Source organism: Venturia canescens, chromosome 8, assembly GCF_019457755.1.
Source record: "Venturia canescens isolate UGA chromosome 8, ASM1945775v1, whole genome shotgun sequence".
NCBI classification, from domain to species: Eukaryota; Metazoa; Arthropoda; class Insecta; order Hymenoptera; family Ichneumonidae; genus Venturia; species Venturia canescens.
In genome coordinates this window covers 19,976,351-19,990,997 of record NC_057428.1, presented here as the reverse complement: position 1 = coordinate 19,990,997, position 14,647 = coordinate 19,976,351, and the positions used below count along the sequence as shown (strand labels likewise).

The 14,647-nt window shown below is 47.3% G+C and overlaps 1 protein-coding gene and 1 long non-coding RNA gene across 13 annotated transcripts in view; one reads left to right on the top strand and one right to left on the bottom strand.

Annotated features, from left to right (window-relative positions):
• LOC122415057 (uncharacterized) overlaps positions 1 to 5,589 on the bottom strand; it is a 30,203-nt gene extending 24,614 nt beyond the window's left edge. Inside the window, exon 1 of the long non-coding RNA XR_006261851.1 lies at positions 5,298 to 5,589. This is a non-coding gene — a long non-coding RNA (uncharacterized lncRNA). The remainder of the gene's footprint in view (positions 1 to 5,297) is intronic.
• Lar (tyrosine-protein phosphatase Lar) overlaps positions 1 to 14,647 on the top strand; it is a 181,452-nt gene that overhangs the window by 39,447 nt on the left and 127,358 nt on the right. For all 12 annotated transcript variants that reach the window (XM_043426845.1, XM_043426846.1, XM_043426847.1 and 9 more), the window contains exon 3: positions 8,129 to 8,298. In XM_043426845.1, coding sequence (XP_043282780.1) covers positions 8,235 to 8,298 — 64 coding nt within the window. In that variant the 5' untranslated portion in view covers positions 8,129 to 8,234. The remainder of the gene's footprint in view (positions 1 to 8,128; positions 8,299 to 14,647) is intronic.

Genomic DNA, 14,647 nt, shown 5'->3' with positions numbered 1-14,647 from the left:
GAGAGAGTACTATTCGTAGCCCGAACGTACGTACAGTGTGGAGTACCGCACCGGCTTCGTGACAGTCGGAAACCTTAAGGAGCGGGATGAACCGTGAGAGGGGAACATAACAATAGTTTAAGTATCAGATCTTGAAAACGTCGGGCGAGTTACGAAAATTATATCTTCCCTCGAGTTTTTTACGTGTACGTACAAAGGACGTTTCTATTGTGTCTTTCTCCAGTGGCTTATTTTGTTACGAACGAGCGGGAGCAACTTCTAACGACACGTTTCTCGAGTACCAATGTTGTTTAATATTCGGGCTAAAATATAACGAAAATTCGAGTCAACGTATCCGGGATGCGGGGGTACGAGAAAACACTCGAATGATGAATATTATTGCGGATTAATGTATTCTGCGCGATCCCTTTCTTGAAACAATAATACACGTTTCGAGACATTAAAAAACAGAGCGACGTGAACGTTGCCATGCCACTTTGTGGAATACCAAGGCTTCCTTTTCATCGAGTGACACAAAAACATCTCGAATTATTAAAGAACGAACGATGATTTGTGCGAGGACAAAAGAAATCGTCGTGTATCCAAACTTTTTTCTACTCGAATCACGTTTTCTGTCAAATATATATTGAAAAAAAATCAATCGAATGTTCGAGAAATCCTTTCGCAGGTACAGAGAGCGAGAGAGAGAGAGAGAGAAACTGCGGGTAGGTCTGATACGAGTCTGTCTCTTCGTTGTTGGGTTCTCACGCTCAAAAGATTTCGAGGGAAACTCCAGGGACGGAGCAGTAGCTGGCTGGCCTCTGACAATTGGATTGCCCGTGCGCGCTACTCTCGGCGAGTTACAGATTTTCTTTTCCTTTTCCTGAATTTATATCGTACCTTTGAAGTCTCGCACGGCATGGTTTGCCTCTCGGTGCAAAACTCGCTTCTAACGAAAGCTCCTTATATACCACTTCGAGACCTATTGCCAAAGGTTGCTTTTCTGGCTACGAATAACCTCCTCAGCTTTCTCTCCCTTTCTCTCCTCATTGCCATTCTATTTTATGGCTCCCTCCCCGCCTCGCTCGCTCTGTATAACTCGCATATTTTTTACTTTATTCCTCCCGCGCGGTAAACAAATAATATTTGCCCGGGCCGCCAATTAAAGTGTTTGAGACATCGCGGACCTCGGTAACCAAAACCTTTTCCCTTCACTCTTTTTCTTGCCTCTCCTCTGGCCTCTCGGCTTCGTTAAAATTCGCGCATGAATTACGATCGACCGCGTAGCTCTTATGCCCCGACAATAGTGATTGACTAATGAGCATGAACAAAGAAAACTTTGAGGAGGTTAAATATACGTGTGTGCGGGGCTGCTGGGCATAGACGTCTATTATTTCCCCGAGCGTTGAGTATCGTCGTGTTTCATCCTTTGGCTAGCACCTGTGCTAATATGCTTTGGATACACTTTACGCGGAGGCCCTCCCATTCGCCTATTATTAGAAGCCAGCAGCACCACCGCCACCAGCAGAGCGGCAACAGTCAAGACGATTTTTAACTATGTTTTCGTGATGGAAGACATTAGGGTGGCGGCGAAAAGTCGAGTGGGTGTTCGAGGTCCGGGATCGGGGGGAGGGTTAAAACACTGTGTGTATATACACGCGGGCTAACCGTAGCGAGAGAAAAGAGGGAGTTTATGCCCTCTTCGTGTTCCAACTTTGGCGCTCTCGGTGTACGTACGCGGGAGGGAGCAGGGAGCTCGAGTGAGCTTGAGCTACGAATATTTACCGAGCTACCGACGAGAATAATGTTATAAATAAAAAACGATCTTTGTTGGTCTTGTCAAAACTGTGCGCTGCTCCCTTAACGACCTTACGATCGAGGAGCATGCTTGAAATATGATATTGTGCGCATCGGTCGTCGATTCAATACAATTTTACACTCGTTTCAACGCTCCTTCGGACGCCAGTCCCAGAGTTTTAACTTCTCCTCGGTAATTCCTTGCATCGCGGCCTCTTCCAAGCCGACCAATTAAACCCCGAGCATCGAGATATCTAACGCCCGAGTCCGGAATTCCCGGAAGCACACAAAATGCAAATCGGTCGTGATGCGAGGAGCGACGTAAACTTGGAGTAAGCATGTAATAGCAGGTGAAACGTTACACGGTGAGAGGCGGGCTTGTAAACGTTATTAGAAATTTGCTTTCATGAGCCCTCAAGTGGGGAGCAATCATCCGATACACGAATGTCGTTTCGCATTGTAACGGTCCGTCGAGAAGGGCGAGCAACGAGGAGCAGAGCCGCAGCAAGGGGCGAGAGAAGTTCAGCTCGAACACACAATAACTCGTGAATTCCAGGGCGCGTTTGAGCATACGCTTGAGTTCGTAAGTCACGCGTGTGTACATGCAAAAACGTCTGAATTCCGCAAGCTCGGAAAATGAAGAGAAGAAGATAACAGCGCGGTGGAACAGCGGCTGAAGAAGACGGAGGCGGGGAAGGGCTGGCTCGTGGGGAAAATCGGCGAGTTGGTTTTGCTCCGAACTCCCGCGAGTTCCCTTCATTTCTACTTCTCTTCTTTGCTCCTCCGGGCAAACCAAACGGGAGAGAGTTCAACCGCCAAGCACACTATGCACACAATGTATATGCGGCACGACTAGGAAAGCCAAACCTCGCGCAGCAGCATACTTCTCGTTCCCTCCTCGCGCGTACACGTTGCATATCTACAAGCTTCTTGTATTTCCACCGGTGTAATTTTCCGCCGGCTTGTCCCGGCGAATGTTTATTCATAAGTCGGACGAATGCACCTCGCCAGAGCCGATTGTCCAACGAGCAGAGCCCCACCGCGCCAACTGACCTCTGCCATCCTCCTCCCCCGCCCAACCGCGCCTCGACCGTTTCGTCCCTCACAGATACGCTGCTCCACTTTCCCTCGCGTGTCGCTGATCGTCCGTTAACCCTTTATCGTATCTACGCGATATTGTCGTAAGAGAAGAGAGAGAGAGAGAGGGAGAACAAAAAACACAGGTGAAAGCGTTTTCTGTGTTTCGAGTTGTCGAAAAACGAGCCTTCCATATTTATGCTTCCGAACTTTCGATCGTTCCCGTTTAAAGAGACCTTTTTTCTTTATTCCCCGATCACGTAAGCCTCGAAAGCGGGGCACTCGACTACGAAAACTCATCGATTTTTGCTCCTATTTATCTAAGACGAGCCAAACAGGTTGGTTCATTGAGAAATTAGGTGAAAAAGCAGCGAAAGGAATTTCGTTGCACTCGGAGCCTTTCGCTCCAATTTCACTGGGTAGACGCTACTTCGGGAAGAGTAGAAACTTCTGTGGGCGAATGAGCGCGATTACGTCAGAGCTTAGTGGGGGATGAAAAAAGCTTTTAGCTCCCCCCCGCGTACACGGAGCATCATAATCGTCTACTTCTTTGTACGCTTCATGAAGATTATCAGACTCTGATTCAAGATTTTGCCAGGCTTTTTCTCCGAGGCTGGAGAGCGATAAGGATCGAGAGGGGTCGAGAGGAAGAAAAAGAGAGAAAGAGAAATGAGAAGAAAATTATTATCAGTTATCGTACGTTGTTATCTTTTGTTCAACTTGAGAATATGAGAAAAAGGGAATAGCGGAGGCTGGCGCAGGAGGGCCAGAAGAGTGAGATAGAAAAGTCAACGTGGAGTTAAAATAGAGAGAAATATGCGAGAATTTATCATCGGCGGACAGCCTGCTGCTCGCTCATGCCCATTCGCTGCGTTATTAAATTAAGTTACCTGCACCTTGGAATTTTTCCTCATTACACAGTGAGGGGAACAAACCAATGTGAACTTTTCCAGTATTTTCGTTGCCTCTGGCGTATACCGTTACTATGTACTTCCTATCGTAGCCTGCTCTTTTTTTTTTCTTTCGTTTATTCCCTTTTTACAAGTTCGTTACTTCCTCTCTCTCTCTCTCTCTCTATTTTTTACTTTTTTTTTAGTTTCCACGAAACCCAAGTGCGTTTCGGCTGTGTAGAAATTACGAAATAATACTAGAACGATACTCCTGCATGGAAAGAGCACGAGAAAGAGAGACGAGAAAAAGAAACGAGGAGGGCCGAGGGGGGAGGCGGCGGTATAGCGTTACAGCCGTTCTGGTAATTGCAACGGGGCTTGCAATACAACCGTGTAAAACGAAACAGGTTTTAGAGGACCGTTACCGACCACCTCTGCTCTTTGCTCTGCCCTTGCATATCTGTTCTTCCTTCTCTCTCCCCCGTTCTCATCTCCGTTCCCTCCGCGATGATTCTCCCCCTAAAAATTTAGCAATCGCCGTTTCGGTTCACGCGGGAAACCCTTTAATTTCTCAGTCTCACAGTTTTTCCTTGGTTCATGTAAATTCGCGTGGGAATATTGTAGCTACAAAACCGACAATAATTTCTGGCAGGTCGAGCCTTCAGAAGGCACGCGGGACTCGTGAATGAAACTCCCCGGGACTACTCTCGCATGTGTCAGGCCAGCACAACTGGGGCAAGGGTGCAACGGAAAAGTCAAAGAGTCGGAACAACACGTAGGGAAAACGTGATTAAAATAATTCGGCCGGGAAAGCCTCGAGGAAAGGAGGCCAAGCTGTAAACTTTGCTCTAAGCAGACACACACGCGGGCGCGATTTCATTGTTATTTTCAAATGCTAATGATAGCTCATGCCCCGTTTGGATGTTTATGGAGAATTCATGGGGCGGAACAAAGCTCCGAGTGCGCTGCTGTTATGATTCGGAATTAATGTTGGAAGGATCGTTCCGTATTGCCTGGATTGTAAACAAAATCATGTTATTTCTGGTCCCTTGAAAGTTATTGCACGCGGGAGTGAGGCAGGACGCAGAAACGGGGACAAATGTGATGAGGTTAAAAGAGCGATAATAAATATTGACGCGGATGTGGTGGATCGGGAAAGAGACACAACTGGCCTATATAATAATCGCGAATAACCGACTGAATGTTTGAATAATACTGCTTTTCGAAAGGTTGCTCTCGCATTTTGTTTGAGTTATGCGATTCGACGAAGCGTTATGCGCCAGAAAGGAGGGAGGGAGAATTATTTTGTGTCCGGAATAATGCGGACACGTGTGTTATTTTGACGTTTGTTCGGAGGTCCGCTGACAGCCTCGTAATGGGCATGTTTCTCGTTCCGCATTTGCAAACGAGCGAGAGTGTGTTCGGTTTATTAGTACGGTCGTATGTGCGGAAGCTCGAGTGGGTGCCGGTGTTCGCAGTGATCGTCGTGTGTGTCGAGGGCGCGGGAGTGGGAAGAGAGAGTGCGACAGATAAATTTATTCTCAGAAGACTCACCGTTCGTGAAGGAGAGAGGAGTTTGAGTTCGGTAGTCGGGTCGGTCCCCTCGCGCGTAGCTGGTTCAACCAGGAGGCTCTCACTCGGCAAAAGAGAAAAATCGGGCCGCGTTCGGTCGCGATCCGAATCCGCGAGTCTCGCGATCCCTCGGAAAAGAGCGGAGCGATGAGAGAGGCTCCGAAAACTCGTAAAATAAGCGGCGCTGGTGAGCCTCTCGCGTGTTCACCACGCCGCCGGGACTAGCGATCCTGGAAGAGAGTCGTACGCGGACAAACATCGGACCAGTAACTGCGATACGTCGAGCAGTGAGAGCGGCTTTGCCCCCGAACAACCGCCTGTCGTGCTCGCTCTGCTCCCTCCGCTCGCGGCGAGCGCATGCTCCGAGTATATTTCACCGCCGAAACGAAAACCCCTTTTCATCCCCTTCGCTCCTCGCGAGCCCGAGGACCTCCTGCCTCTCTCCCATTCCGTCCTATAAACCACCGCTGCTTCCCTTAACCTCTCTATCTTTCTTCACTTACGTACAAACACGCGGGGATAAAGGCTGCACGCGCACACAAACGGATCATCCTTTTAGAAGCTATGACCTCGAGGGATTCATTCCAGTCTATTAGCGCGAGCCTTAGTTCGCGTCGCTCTCGCAGCAGGATCAATGCGTACATCCTGTTAGTCAAAGGAGCTACAAAAATAGTGGAAAACAACGTATTAAGCGACATTTACAAAGCGACCCGAGTCGCTGGGCCGGGAGGCGAACGGCAAGGGAGGGGGAGTGAGTCCAAAGCCAGCAGCAGCGTGATGAGAGTCGAAGATGTAATAAATATAATAGCGGTACGCTGATAGGAATTCGAAGGGGTTCTGCGTTGAGGGAAGCCAAAGGACTCGCGGGCGCTTGCGCGAACCGGCTGAAAACGTGGGGGTGCACGGGGGTGAGTCAGTCAGGCCGCAGCGCGCGCTCAGAAAAGTACCCTTACGCGGCTGCAGGATACCGCCGGCACGGGACGGCGGCACACAGTACCGGCACGGTAAAACGCGGGGCGGTGCGGCGCGGCCAGGCTATTTTCACCCTTCTCTCTCTCTCTGTCTCTCTCTCTCTCCCTCGCTCCCGTGCTCACGCGTTGCCCACTCTCATGTGTATATACATATAAATACGTACACGTAGCCGTAAGTGCGTAAACATTTGTATGCGTGAGCCTCACGCATCTGTGTATATGTAAATACGAGAAAGAGCCTACGGGTGCTTGCTTCGAGCGAACGAGACGGAAATCGCGCTTTCTTGGCTCCCACTCGAGCCACCGATCGCACCAAAGCAATGCGGGCTCTTATCACGAGCTGACTCCGGTCAGAGACTCCCTTAAAACAGTGTTTCCACTTGGACGACCTCGACGCTCCGGAGACTCGAGAGTCCCTTCGAAAGCCTCGTCCCGGCAACGTCGCGAACGCGCTCAGTTCACCAAGTTCGAGTGTTCCTTACGGATTCGCGGGAAGAACGTCGCGCGCGGCTGTTGACCTTAAGCAAAGCTCCGAATATACTCGACTCCGCGGGCGAAGACGAGATTGGGACTCGCCGCACGCAGTGGGTCACGACTCTTGGGCCAAGTTTCACTCACACCGGAGTGAAGCTTCCCACTCGCTGTGCGAACGGTCGCTACCACTCCTGGGATTTAGTGCAGTGGCGATTTTCAAACATACTTTTGCCGCGTACAAACTCTGATTGATTTACACCCCGGAAAGCCAACTGGCTATCCAACACTCTCGATAAAACTCGCTATTATCGGAACACCCCAGTGTCCTCGTACCAACGTCAAACCCTATCGCGATTCACTCCTAATCGCGATGTGCTACGATTGATCCGCTTGCAAACGAGTGGAGGAATACGGAATATGAGATAACGAACAACGAGAGTGCGTTTGTGCGGGTACGCAGGCAGGGACGAAATGCAGCGAATGCCCGAATCCATTAATCGTTAGTCGGCTCTGACTAACGTTTTTTCAACGCGAGCGTCTCAGACGCGAATTATCTTCGAATATATTTCAGTACCTGATTCTCGAACTCGCGATCAGACACTGGGAAAATATGGAATGGTCGTGGAATCACAGGAAAAAAGCTCATACGTTGCTGCTTCGTAATGTTACGCTGAATTTTCACTCGAATCTCTCACGAAAATCGAGATAAAATAACATTTCGTCGCCCCCCGCCCACCACCCCACCCCCCTACAGGCACAGACGATTTTACGGTTATTCCGCGAGAGTATATGCGAACGGTCCGGCTCTGTGCAGTGAAAATAGATATCGAAAAGGGGCGTTAAGAGGGAGAGGGAACGATAGGGAGCCACGGGTTGGGAGATCGAGAGGGAAAAAGCAGATTTATGAGAGTGAGAATTAATCAAGTTTCCCAATTATCCAATTGCTTATCATAATATGGGAAATAATTTGGTGAACGATAATCACGATGATACAATGCTTTTAACGTAAACGTGATTTCCGTACGAGGTTTCATTGAATAATTATATTTTGACACGTTTACAACGCACCGGACGAGATATTCGCGCGAACGTTAGTATTTCGAGGTGAACGAAAAGAGAAGGAAACTTTGAAATCGTCGTTTAACAGGATTAAATCGAGGCCGGGGAATCAGGAAGAAAAACATCGAGCATCGTCCGACGGGCTACAGCGATTCGTCTAAAAACAACAGAGAAGATTTATCTTGCAACGTTATAGTGTGTTTCTTCGTTTCTTCGTCCGGCAGAGCCCGGAAAAGTGCGAATTTCGTGTGCTTCTTTTATTCCTCCTTCTGTTCCATCTGACATTCGTGATTTCTTTTTGTTCTATAGGGGACGAGAAAGGAAGCCAGAAGCTGGCTAAAGTTCGCGGTGAGAGAGAAGTGCGGTGAAGGTCGACGAGGACTGAGATAGGCGACGGAGGAAGAGGGTGGTCAATATGACTCCCATCTTTCTCCTCCTGTTGGTGGCGATCGACTCGATTATCGCCCAGAATCATGTTGGTGAGTAAACGATCGGTTAATATATCAAATGAAGCGTGCACGATGCAAGAAGACGTGAAATTACGCAACGATAACCAGAGAAAGTCGACCAAGTGCTGATCCAAAGTGGCGACCTTTTAACTTGGACGAGAGACACTGAGTGAACGAACTTTAGTTTTTACGAGTGTTGCGATGATCAGTATTCAAGAACGATTTATCGGTGTCAATTGTTCGGGTCCGTCACGACTCGATAGCGATCGGAGCTTCGTTTAACCTCGTTTTTTCCTTTCCCTGGATATCATCTCGTCAATTAAAGAGCGTAGTTTCGTTGATTAATCCTTTACCGTAAAACTCTCGAGCCAGCACTTCCGGGAATTTGTTTTTTTAATATGTAACAACAAAGTGCTGTCGCAGCCAGATTTCGCGAACGATTTTCCCGACCGAATGAAGCTCGCAGAGCCCGATCGCACATTTTCCAATAATGCGCGACGATAATCCACATTTTTTTCGCGATCAGTGCGATAGAGGATTAATTAACTGTATAACGAGCCTCTGAGCAGAGAAAATCTGCATTCCCGCGTTTGCTTTCGCCCGGGAAGCCCCGACGCTATCGAAGCGTGTTTCGGACACCGTCAAAATCTCAACTTACAAAACGCACACGTTTGGCTCGTTACGCGAGAAAAAGCGTATCGTGACACGAGGGCGTGTGTTCGTTGAACGACCAGCGGCATTCTCAGTGGCACGAATCCCTCGACGAACTGAATATAACTCGCCCGCTTTGTCGAGCATCGTGTAACGCGTGTACAGATAATCGTCGTATTTCCAACCCCCCGAAACAGGACAGACCGCAGCTTGAATCCATCGACGAGGAGCCACGATCCCCGCGGGCTTCCGCGCCCTTTTCCTCCTTCCTGAAAATTCTTCCCAATTCCTGCTCGTGATCTGATTGAAATAGAAATTTAGAGAGTGCGTCGTAGCCCCGGACACATCTCGTCGTCGTCGCGGTGAATCTTCGTCGAACATTTCAGGAAGCCATTTATATCGGAGCGTTATGATTCTGCCATTACGTAGCACCGCATTAAACCCATTGAGCCTTATTACCCAGGCTTCGGTCTCGTAACGATGATGTATTCTCGGAATTTCAGTTTAGTTAATTACGTCGTACTCCCTCCCTCCGAATAATAATCCTAATTCCGCGCTCGGATATTCGGCTTGGATTAGGCCGGGAATAATGCCCTGGACCGAGAGCTAACTCTCTTTCTCATTGTATACACGTAGTAGCTATAGGCGCGAGGTGTCCAGGGATAGAGGAGCTTGCATCTCGGCCTGTAGCTAGAGCATTCTGTTCTGCTGTTTCGTCCCCGTTCTACCAGCAGCAGTAGCAGCAGCATCCTATACAAACGAGTACCACAAACATCGGTTCCCTGCAAATGGGACCAGTGTCTCTGCCCCTGTACCCGATACATAAAGACCAACATCGCCGGAGTACCGAAACTCGATAAATATCAATTTCAGGGCTTCAATAAATATGTACACAAACAGACATTTCCGGATGCTTCGTTCGTCCGGAGTTGCTCCGGACTCTCCGTTCTCCTGCTCGAATTTCTCCAATAAATTCATCACTTTTCCTGCGCGCGTCTGCGAGGGCTGTGTCAAATGAGACGAATAAAATGTGAGAGCGTTGATGAAAATTCGTTGGATCGACAAGCCACCGGTTCGATGTTTATCTCTGAACGATGCGAGCACATATACCCCGGAGCTTAAATTACGTCGTGAATTTCAACGCGGTGTACACGCCCCGAGACAGCGTCGAATCGCGTACATTAAATTGGTTATTCTATTCTAATATTGTTACGGTTAATTAGGTATTTCAATCGATCGTGTCTTTCCCTCCAATGAACTGGCTAATAACGGGCGTGCGTGGAACGGTGTATTTTTGATTGTGCCGCATCCGTACTGGCTCGCGCGCGCGCGATCGGGCACCTAAAATAATGAAGTATTCATTCATCGAGGCGTGCGCCTTTGTCGAGGGAGTTTGTACTTGTCAATGAAATTGATATGCGATTCTCTTTTCATTGACAAAACGCTTTGAGCGTTTCAGTTCATATTATCCAGGAACGTTTGCAATTAATTATATAAAAGGAGGCGCGTAATTGTAGGTGCAACTATATTCTCGACGAAGCTGACTGTTGACGCGAGGTCGAACGCAGCATAATTACACTCGCAAGTCTCGAGATCCAGCCCGAGCGTATATCTGTAGATTTTCTTATCTCCAAACGGTTATGTCTGTACAGACTTCTTTATAAATATGTATTTATACCCGCACGCACACACGTAAAAACATCGTATATGAGCGTATATAGCCGGATTCCTTTTCATAGTCGATGCAAATTTTTTTCTCACGCCTTTCTCCTGTCAGGTCGCACGTTGCACGTTCCGCAGTGTGCCGCTCGAGCTCCCGGGGGCGTCACGGAGATTTCCTTGGAGCTTTCCGCACACCGACGTAAAAACATAAAAACAACGAGGGTGAAAAAAAGTGAGGAGAGAAGGAGAAGAAAAAAAACGACATTTCGGATCTATCAAGCGAGCTGCTCGGCGCTCGAGACTTCAACCGTGTTTATACACGCTTTTTTCTCTGCTCCCTTACACGCTTCTTTATTTTTCCCTTCTTTTTAATCGGACCTAAGATTCGCACGTTAAAACCCTGCTTATCCGATCACTCTACGGAGACCCGCGAAATTCCATGTTTTCCATATTGTCAGCCAACGCCCATTTCCCGTCTGTTTTTCAATGCTTTTTTCGCATCGCCTGTTCTTTTTTCTTTTTATTATTATTATTATTATTATTGTTTTTTTATATTTTTTTCATCTCCCGTTTTCATGTTTTTAGAACAATAACTAACCGGCAAAGTGATACGTTCGTATCCACAGCCATGGCTGCTGCTTTTCATTATGAAAAACTTCAATCCTTTTTGTATTGTTGAGAAAATGACGAAAAATAGTATTATACCTGTGAAGGATATACGGCTGTAATTAGAAATTCCATGTTTCTCGCTTTTTTGTCTCGTTCCACTTTGCTGATGGGCTCCTTTTTGTCTCACTTCTTCCGCGTGAATCTCCCAGATTTAATCAGCGTTTTACTCCCCTCGGCCAACGTATCGCCTCGTCAACGAGTCAGTTTCGGTCTTTGTTCAATCGAAGAAACTTTCGTGGCCCGTAACTCCGATCAAAATCCAGCCGCCACGAGCTACGGGAATATTTTTCCCTGCCTGCTCCAACTCAATTTAGAAAGTCGCTCCGTATATACGAAAGGGGGGCACAAAAAAGAAGCTTGAAACAGCCCAATCTTCGGGACACTTGACGCAGCCTTTTCTCGACAATCTCTCTCGCCGATGATACGAACTACACCAGGCCTCCGAGGTATTTTTTTATTATTAAACATCGCCTTAATGCATACCTAATACTTTCAAATCCACACCGCATTTTACGCTCCCTTCTCTCACCCGAAGCTTCCTTCCTCGCTCCGCTGTGTGTGCGATGCGCCGCATGAATCTCTCGGCTTTTTCAACGCTCTCGCGCAGCCCGCAGGAGAAGAAAAGAAATTGTTTTACACCCTTTTGCCGCTGCTGGTCGTGCTGCTGGAAAAATCGTAAAAACCAACCAGAGATTGTACCTCGATGAAAAATACACGCGTGTATACTTTACGCTTTCGACATACTTCTCGTGCCAATCTCTCGCGTTTTATTTATTCGCTAACTTAATGAATTTATAACGTTATGTTCACAACAATAACGCATTATCGCTTGTGAAACTCTAAAATCATCGACTCTTCTGGCCTTTCGAGTCCCAAGACATAAAAAAATTGCAACGACAGCTTTGGATTTCGATCCAACAAAACCCTGAAAATTCTCCATTTGTTTTGCAACGACAAAATGTTGTTCCAGGGGAATTTCAGAAACCACTTTTTTGCGGTGAACGATAGTTTAAGGTCCCCTGATAACGATAATGAGCACACGATTTCAGACTCACGTGCTTTCATTCGTCCAGTAGCTTCGCTTTTTATTTTTTAATGAATCGACCATTATTTTTTGTCGGTGTCATTAGACCGATATAAACTTTCTTCCGCACGCTAAAAATGTTCCCTAGATTGTGTGTATTTAAAGTGTCGAACTCAATCATTAACTGGTCAAGTTGAAGTATAAATTTCATCTTTTATGACATTTTTAAAGCGTCTTATTACACTCGTGTGATAAAAATATTCTCAATGTAAGTGTTTATTAATTTTATTAATAATTTAGACTTGAATTTAATCAACATAAAGTATATTTGCAGACTTGATTAGGCACACAGAGCGGCCGAACTACTTTAAAAAGGTTGAAAAGCAGAGGAATAAAATACTTCAAAGCGAGTTTCTCGATATGTCAAATCGAGATGAAACGACACGACTTTGATCACCTGCTGTTCCCCTTTGTTCCCATGCTCGCAGTATTCTCCGTAGGTATCATTTGTATTTCGTTTGTCCCCGAGCCAGTATTTCTCTTAGCGTTTTTCCATTGCTTTATTTTTTCCTTCAGTTTTTCCCCTCTCGCGGTTCTTCATAGCGTTCCGATCACAAGGTAACGCGTTCGCGTCGGTGGAACATTCGACGTTATTTATCGTCATTCTCCAGCCCCGAGAGATCGAATAATTTACATATCTCCGTGTATATACGCGCGGGGGTTCTGTCTATGGATATTGGGCCTCGGGGGACTCGCTTTTTTACTCGTGTTCGAACCGTCTCTCCCTATTTTTATTTATTTCGTTTGCTCATCGTTTTTTTCTGGCGGCTCCGGGGAGGGGCCGGGGCGCAATAATTAACAAAGTGGACAGATAGTGCTCGCGATGGGAGGCTTGATATCGAGCGTCGATGATGGAAACCGGTGGCAAGTATCCACAAATGGGTGATACATTGAGCCGCAGAGGCGAGCACACATCTGAGCCGCGGCGCATTTCCATAAATATATACATGTATAGAGATTTCGTGAGGTTAAAATGTGAGCTATCAAATCTTTGGGGTTGTGCCACCGCGACAGATAAAACCGAGCGTGTATCGCGATTGCTCGCAACTGCTTGAGGGAGCGGGGCATTTGAGGGCGCGAAAGGAAAAAGTAGCATGAATTATTGTCATTGGGAGGGTAACGAGCGAGGATTCGTTGATTAAAAAATGATGGGAACAGAGGGTTGCTGGGCAGAGCCACGTTCTCGGAGTAGCAGGAAAAGAGTGAAGAAATTCAAAGCGTACGATTGAACGGGGCTCGGGGGGGTGAAGAAAACGTTCGATATTTAAACAATAACTGTATAAGCTGACACGGGGAAGGGGGGAGTCTCTTGAAATTGGAGAACCGTGCACCGAGGCTCGAACGAGAGCCAAAATTTATGAAACGTAAGTGCAGTTCAGTGTTTCGGGGCGGGGCAGGGCAATTTTTATTCGACATGCACTCTAATGCTCGAGCGCTGACCGATAAACGTACACGAGTGGAACAGAGACACACGCACACCCACACACTGGCATGCACTCCGGGTAATTCGGGAATTTTATTGAGTTTTGACAGTTGAAAAGGTTTCCGTAGTCGCGGTTAATCGCGGTTAACTCTTCTCGGCTGCACAGTTTCAATGAGCGGGAAATTTCGACGGGGAAGACGCAGGGGAGCTTGAAATATGGCGAGCATCGCGGAATGTTAGGAGCGAGGAGGAGGAGGCCGCACAGTAAAAATGAATCGCACGACCATTCGGTTTTTCCGTTCAAAAGAATTTGCTTATCGATGTCCCCACTACGATTGCGGCAAGGAGTAAATTACTTTGAGAATTTAGCGGAAGCTCGTGCTGTTTAGTCCGAGAATTATATAGACACGCTTATCTCGCCATCGCGCTTTTCTCCCTAGTTTTCTCGCTCACGCAGTATTGCCTTTCAGCGAGAGAGAGAGAGAGAGAGAGAAAGAGAGAGAGAGAGAGAGGGAGAAAGGAGTCCTCTCTACTTTCTTATCTTAACAGTCGATCTACATTGTCTCGGGAACGTTATTCCTCTCCGGCTCCATCCCCCGACGAGTTTATCGTTAACGTAAACAATGCGTTTCTCTTTTTCTTCTTACGTGTGTGTCTACGTTTTTTCTTTTGTTTTTTTTTTTGTTTTTTTTTAATTTATTCGGGCTAGTAGTAAAGGCAGCAAGAGAAAAAGGGGGGAGAAGGAACGAGTGAACGGAGAACTGCATGGAACACTCGGTAAGGGGCACGTCGCCCGGTACTGCGAAGGTTAGGAGGGCGATTTTCACCTGGAATGCCGATAAGAACTCCGAATCGTCCGAGCAACGGGGGCCTTTACACCATCATCAGTC